A 7,957-nucleotide genomic window follows, 5' to 3' on the forward strand; every position below is an offset into this window, starting at 1 on the left:
TGTGTGTGTGTGTGTGTGTGTGTGTGTGTGTGTGTGTGTGTGTGTGTGTGTCCAGGGTTATCTCTGATGCACATAGTGATCATTCCTCCCAGTAATCATATACATTCTATGTTCTTTGCACTTACTAATTACCTGCCTTGTATTAACAGCTTGGTGTCTGTCGGTCACTAAGGAACTAACTCTTCTGAAAGAGGGGCCACTGCTATGAACCTACACATTATCAACCATTATCTATACTTTTCTAAAAAATAAACAACTTTTTTTAAAAACAGGATTTATTGAAAGGACAGAAAAGCTCCTAGAGCAGGAAGAGACCCAAGGGGGTTACCCAAAACTGTGTTTTTAATGCCGTTTTTACCTAATATTCATAAAAGTTTTAGCCAAATATGAAACATAAATATTAAAAAATGTACTTTGGTTTACGAGTTGGTATGCACATCTTGAATATGCCCTAAATACCTCTTGCCAAAAAAAAACCAAAACAAAACAAACAAAAAAACACCAGACCTTCTGCAGATGAAGGTGCTTACATTTGACTAAAAAGTAGAATTTAAAAGAAAAAAATACATATATACACACATATATGTGTGTATGATTTTGTTTCTAAGTGAACTCTGATATAGGTATTTTATTTATGGAAATGGTATAATCTAGATTTAAAATAAAAAATACAGATAAAAACATTTGCCCCTTGGTTTGTTGTGCCTTAAGAAGTTCCTACAGATTGTTTGAAATCCAAGCCAGTGTATAGTTGTTTTTCATTAGAACTATATTTTTGTACTCATTTGCTCTTCTAAAAACAGATTAGTTTCCCGATATAGTTTATGGTACCTCTCTGCATGTTGTCTATGTTCATTATTAAGGAGAATTCTGTAATTAAAAATAACAGAAACTTGAGCATGAATCCAGAACTAGTAACTATTATTTTTAATATACCATTTCAGAATAGTTTTAGATATTCATAATTATTGCAAAAATAGTAGAGGATTTTCACCTACCTTGGACTCCTTTTCCTCCATTATTAACATTTCACATTAGCATGGTATACTTGTCACAATTAATGGAGCAATATTGATATAGTATAACTAATTAAAGTCTGCATTTTCAGATTTTCTTACTTTTTTTTACCTTATGTCTTTTCGTAATTCCAGGGTCCCATCTAGGATATCATAACTACATTTGCTGTTGCATCCTCTAGGCAATTCTTGGCTGTGACAGTAGTAACTGTTCATTTTTGAGCCCTTACTATTTTCCAGGCACACTGGTCTTTTTATGTATTACCTCCTAATACCCACAACAATTGGAGTTGTGCATTATTATTGCATTTTTCAAATGACACCTGAATTTATTTTTAAATATGTATTTTTCAAAGTCACAAAATAGGAAAGTATAGGTAGACTCTTTGAATATCAGCAGTTCTAAATTAAATCACGTGATCTAAGCCACTATGCCTTATTGGTCCTTCTGCTAGATAGCTGAACTGCTCAAAGTGAGTTAATAACTGCTCTCTCGGTGCAGCCCATAAAGTTATCTAGGGAGAACATCTGACATGATGCTCAGGATTTTATACTAGTCAGCCATACCTAGATTCAAATCATCTGTCACTTGCTTGTTGTGTGTTATTAGGCAAATTACAACATATCCCTTAGCTTTGGTTTCCTTTGTGGTAAAATATGAACAAATAAAATATCTAAATGGATATTTGGTAAGAATTAAATGGAGTTATGCTATAAAGGACACGTCATAGTGTTTTAAAAAGTAAATACTCATTGAAGCTTGCTATTGTTAACACCTATGGTTTTCCACACTAGGACTTGGAAGCTGGGTGGTCATAAAGTTAAGAGCCTGCATTGGAGCTCGAGAGGGGTAATCACACCCAGCAGGGTGTTAGAAGGGTCTCCTTGCTAGAGCTGTGTGCAAGAAAGAAATTGCGTATTTAACAATAACCAAATTACAGTGATAAGCAGTTAATCACTTATTTTTAGGGTATAATTTGTAGGTGTACACATTTAAATGAAAGATTGATTATGATAATCATGAGAGCAGAGAATGATTGGATTACTAGGTGACTTCTGTCTTCTGGGCTGTCAAGCTCTCACTCTGGGTAGCAAGTGGGCTCTGAGACCAACATCTCCTGAACTCAGCAAGGGGTCAGGGTGTTTAATGGAAACACTGTTCAACACCAGATTTATTATGGGAGGCTCAGAGGACTGAACTGATGTCAGAGCACTAATCAGAATATTCTTTGTGACAGCCTGGGACACATTTTAATTTTTAAAAAAATCAATCAGTAAGCAAATGTAAAAAAAAATAATAAAAAGTGAAGTCTTTTTCAACTGGAGTCATATTTCTCATTAGAGACCTAGAGTATATTTCCTTCTTCAAGAACAATTTTCAGAGTTGGTCTTCCTTTACCTCCCTGTGCTTGACAGAAGTGTCACAACCCACACCAAGAACCTAATTTATATTACTAAAAGCAACGTAGATTTTTATAACACCCTGGCACAATTTTTTTGTGTGTATGAATTTGGGATTTCTAGTTGCTTTCCCAAAACCTTGGGAAGAACAGACGAGTCAGATTCTACCCTGATAGCTTCTCATTTTCAATCATAAAATAAGGTAGTTTGTATGTATGCACTTCTTGTAATTGCATCTGTGAAGTCCCAGGTCTTCCAGGATTCTAAGGCCTCTCTATTTTTGGTATCCAAATAAATTCACTTGAACTCCATTCAGGTATACTGACATGTACAGTTTCTACACAGAGAAAGTTGAGACTTGCCCCCAAAGCTTACATTCTCTTGGTCATTTATGCTCTACTTTTCATAATCACTCAGATTCTACCATTCTGATCCTTTCTTCATTTCCTTGTCACACTTGACATGACATTACTTTATCAGAAGGAATATTATGGCAAATTGTTTGAGGAAAGTTTGAAGTAACGTGATGAGAAAAAAGTGAGGAACAACTTCTTGAATTTAGAGAATTTCGTAATGGAATTAACTGAATCCTCAACAACTCTAAAATATACAGTGAAATAAATTATTTTTTCATCACTCTCAGTAAATTTATATGTTCCCATCATAGTTGATAGAACTATTAATTGAGCCTTTTAAGTCTGGCCAGGCTTAAATGGCAACTATAAATTTTTCCAGGTTTTATACATTTACTTTCAACTTATATAGTTAAGAAAAATAAGGCTGGATATAGGAGTTCTTAGTAGACTTTAGAAATGCAAGACTTGATTCAACTCTAAACTAGAATTGAGATAAGAGAGAAGAGAGGAACTGTTCCAGGACGAGGAAACTGGGACAGGTAATTATCACCTCTGAGGGAAAAAAAGTGGAGGATAATGGAGAATTGGAGTTACCAGTAAAATATGGATATGATAACAACCTGTCCCTGACTAAATTATTATCCTTTAAAGTAAGAGATTTTAGATCACAAGCAAAGTCTTCTAATGATGAGCCGTGGATACGCTGATGCACTGCTTTGATCCACTTCAGCCATGGAAGTCATTCCTCAATTTCGCCAACAGACATCTATGTGAAGAGTCACTTTCCTGAACTTCATGTCGTGCTCTGAGATTGCCCACCTTCAATGACAGGTTAATGTGAGACTCTGAAGACCATGACCTTTGTCACATCTTAGGGTATAAGATTATGCCAGCTTTAGACCTCCCTCTGAAGTTTGCTGAGGCCTTCACTGAGACTGTCACATTCCAACTTATTCTTCTGCCCAATTCTGCTTCCTTTTCTTCCTTTTTCTTCCACTGAAGTTGATACCAAGAGCCCTCCATAATGAAAATCCCGTGTACTGTGTCCATCTCATGGTCTGCTTCCTCAGAAACCTAATCTGCATCACTACAAATAATATCTATTAACATCTCGTGATGTCTACTAGTCCACAGTTTACATCTCATTTCTTTCTAATGCATTGGACCAGAGAAATCTAAAACTCAATGAACTGTAAATTTTTGTCATTAATGTTGTTGGGCTAGTAGTGTTCCAGTGTGCAATGCACGTTTCTTGTCTTCTCCAGAGCAACTAATGCGGAGAACTAATAGTATTGCAATCAGCTGCTAACCATTTCCTCTGTTCTCATTTTCTAGGGGAGGGAGGAAAGGAGAGGCAAAACTCAGGAGAAAGATTCTGCTGAGAAAGTTGTCACAATCAAAATGGAATCATTTGTGTTAAAAACCTTTATGAATAGAGTCATAGACTGTCATGAAGGGCCGGCTCTTATGGGCAAATGCCTAATAACAAGAACTGTCACAAAAGACTCTACAAAAACTACAGCCTTGCACAAAGGCCATTGCAACCTTGCACAAAAAAATACTTCTGCAAAGATATCTGCTTAGCAACTGCCTGTCCATCCTTGGACTGGCACCATCCTTGTTCTTGATCCTTGTAGCCAAGTGTGTATTGTGAGAGGGAAAGGATGGCAGAGGCTAAAGAAATGAAAATTGCAAAAGGATTGAGGAAATGCAGTCAGAAATTGGTATGAGGAAAATCTCTTTAAAAGTTTAAGATTCAGCCGGGCTCGGTGGCTCAGCCTGTAATCCCGCACCTTTGGGAGGCTGAGGTGAGTGGATTGCCTGAGCCCGCGGGTTCGAGACCCGCCTGGGCAGCGAGACCTCATCTCTACAATCAATCCAAAAAATCAGCCGGGCGTGGTAGTGCATGCCTGTAATTCCTGCTACTTGGAAGGCTGAGGCGGAAGGATCGCTGGAGCCCAGCGGGTCCAGGCTGCGGTGGCCGGGAGTGGCCACTGCACTCCAGTCTGGGCGACAGAGTGAGACTCCAACTCAAAAAAAAAAGGTTTAAGATTCTGAATTGGGTTACTGAAAAGGTAGTTAATAGTTCTACTGTTTTAATCCTTATGAAAGTAACTGAGTCTTTATCCTGTGCCACAGTCTCCCTTACTGCTTCAGAAAGATCTACCCTGCTAGAACCTCCCGATTACCCCTTTGCTTCTTGAATGAATCCCTGATAGAATTTTGTGGCTGTAATGTGTGTTTTGAAATGCTGATATGATAGAATTATTTTTACCAATGGGCTACAGATTAGTTGTTAGGAAGTAAATAGATTATTACAACTGAATTTAAGCAACTAAGAGTGCTAGAGATAAAAGTACCCCAAGTAATTGAAAAGATAAAAGAAATAAAGAAACACAGCTACATCCATACACTGGTGTAAATTCAAAAGGGTTAATGAAGCTCAAAGCTTCTAAATCTTGCAGCAAATGCTGATGACTTGCTTGTAAAAATGCAATTAGAACATTCTTTTCTTTTATCTTTGGACCAATGTTTTAAATCTTCTGTGGCATCTGCCCACAAGACTAAGCTTATTGTATGGTGAAAAAGGAAAGAGATGAACACTTTGCTTGTGCTCCCACGTGTAGTCACCATAGTGTTCATAGAAGATAGTTCTAATAAACTTCATTTACAGATGAATAAACTGAAGTTCAAAGGAGTTTAGGAAATCATTAGGGTAGCAACATCGGTGGATGGCAGAGTGGCATCCAAATTCCAGTCGCTGTGAAACCAGAGCCTGTGCTCTATAGAGTGGTGCCTACCTGGAGGTACTCACTGCAAAAGACTGTGCACATACTCCATGGTTGGCTCTTCCCTTGGTAGTGATCTTGAGAGAAAGGAAAAATTCAGGGAGATGATTCTGCTGTGAAAATTGTCCGAATAAAAATGGAGTCATTTGTGTTGAAGGGAGGATTCTCATGGGCGAATGCTTGATAATAATAACTATCACAAATGATTCTACACATCACAACTTTGCACAAAGGTCATGGCAGTATTACCCACACAAAAATACTTCTGCAAGGACATCTGTCCAGCAACTGAATGTCCAACCTTGGACTGGCACTATTCTTGTAGCTAAGGTTAATGATCTCAAAACAGTTTTCTGTTTTACAGAAAACCACGTATTTTCTGTAAAAACCTCTGTTTTCCTGTACCCTGAAATACATATATAGTTTACTATAACTCTATTCCCAGATAAATATCATTTTTTATAGAAAATCTTCTTGTCTGTTATTTAGGTCAACACTACAAAGTTTTGTCTTTATTATTATTGGAGATCTTTTTTGTTTGTTTATTTTTGTTTGCTTGTTTTTTAATGGACACCAAGTCACATGATAGATAAGTGCGGTGACACTTCTGGGTGAGAGATTCTAATAAAACAGTGGTTTATTCCATCTTTCTGATACAGGCATTGAATGAACCAAACAGCGGTCATTATACTTATGCAGGCAGGCATACTTCACTTGGAGCCCAAAAACCCTAGAACAATTCCAGCCCTCCCTCTTTGAAGTAGTCGAGCCTTGGGCAAGTGGCTGGGCAGTTCTGAGTTGTGGTTGAAAGTATAGAGTATGCAGCCAGATTGACTGAGTTAAAATTCAGTCTCTGCCACTCACTGGTTATGTGATCCTGGGCAAATGATTTAACTTCTCTGTGCCTCAGTTCTTATTTATTAAATGGCAATAGCATTGTGGTCTCATCACAAAGAATGATAGTAAAAAGTAAATGAGTTGATCCATGTAAAGCTCTTACAATGATGTGTGGCACATGATTATGTAATCAATAGCAGCTTTAAGAGTTGACTTTTTATTACTTGAGCTATTGGTAACAATAAATGAACTGTTTCTATACTGTAAAAGACAGACAATACACACGTTATGATATCAATTAAAATAAACACATTTCAATTATACAAATATAAAGTTAACTTTGCAATTATGTTACATGTAACCCTTAGGCCAAAGCCTGAAATTTTTCCTCTAGTCATTGTCCATGAAATTTTCAATTTGCAGCTGAAACTCAGGGTTAGGGATCTCTTGCAAACATGGGAGTCAGGGAAACACATTATGTTTCTCTCTCCCTTTGGAGTGTCATTGAGTGTGAATTTCTAGATAGTAATGAAGGATACAAGGTTCTCCAAATTGAACATATTTCTTAGAGGGGTTGGAAATGAAGGAAGGGCTCTCTTTTGTGACATGTTCTCTCTAAATTGGAAGTGCTCGTTGGTGGAATTGGAAGTGAGAGAAGCACTCTCTTTTTAAACTGAGTTTATTGATCCTTAGCAAATGACAAATATAGACATTGAGAATGAATCAAACTCAAAAAAAGGAATGAAATAAATGTATGCAAATATTTATACACATATTTATTTGTTCCTGCAGGAAACAAGCTAAACAAATCCAAGAGCAGTTAAAAGTGCCACAAAATGGTAAAAACTACAGTCTCAAAGCATCCAGCACAATGGCAAAGTCAGAGAACATGATGAAGAGTCATGTCCAGCTGCAAAATGTAAGTTGCATGTCTATATACCTCCTCCTGTAGCCTACCACAGTACATCAAGGTCAGAGGTGGTGGAAGTCTGTGATCAGGCTTAATATTTTTTTCTCAGAACATTATAGATTTCTGCTTAAATCATCTTTCAGTTCTGGGAGTAGATATGTATGCATGTGTGCATGGATGCATTGGATGAAAGAGAATAGTTAAATCTCAGCTCTTGACTGCGATCTGTAATATAAATTAATCTCTGGTCAATAAGAGCCTCACTTGTTCGTTCTATGAACTTATTGAATCTTTAGTTTGTGCCAGAAATAGTATTTGATACCAATGATACAATGCTTCTTGCCATATGTGAAGTTATGTGCAAGAAGGGATACAAACACCACCAGAACCAGAAGTGAATGTGCTAAGATGGTTCATGTTTCAGCAGAGGCTGAACAAAAGTAGTCCAATGGAAGGTGGATGGGGCCAGGTCTGGGGGCTGCCTCACAACAGTCAGGGTCAAACTGAGTTTGCAAGAGACTAGAACATGTAAAAAGAATAAAATCATGGAATCCAATGACAAAGGTAAGGAGTTAGAGGTGAAAGATGGAATGGGATTCCAGTTGAATACCAAACCTTGCAGCAACACCAGAATTTTAAGGTAAATGT

The 7,957-nt window shown here is 37.3% G+C and overlaps 1 protein-coding gene across 2 annotated transcripts in view; it reads left to right on the forward strand.

The window, feature by feature from the left end:
• The first annotated feature begins 7,193 nt into the window (after window positions 1-7,193).
• The window catches only part of NRG3 (neuregulin 3), a 33,016-nt gene continuing 32,252 nt past the window's right edge, over window positions 7,194-7,957 (forward strand). For both annotated transcript variants that reach the window (XM_021714728.1, XM_021714729.1), the window contains exon 1: window positions 7,194-7,318. In XM_021714728.1, coding sequence (XP_021570403.1) covers window positions 7,271-7,318 — 48 coding nt within the window. In that variant the 5' untranslated portion in view covers window positions 7,194-7,270. The remainder of the gene's footprint in view (window positions 7,319-7,957) is intronic.

This window comes from Carlito syrichta, unplaced genomic scaffold (genome assembly GCF_000164805.1).
Source record: "Carlito syrichta isolate Samal-C Ts95f unplaced genomic scaffold, Tarsius_syrichta-2.0.1 Scaffold305732, whole genome shotgun sequence".
Classification (NCBI taxonomy): domain Eukaryota; kingdom Metazoa; phylum Chordata; class Mammalia; order Primates; family Tarsiidae; genus Carlito; species Carlito syrichta.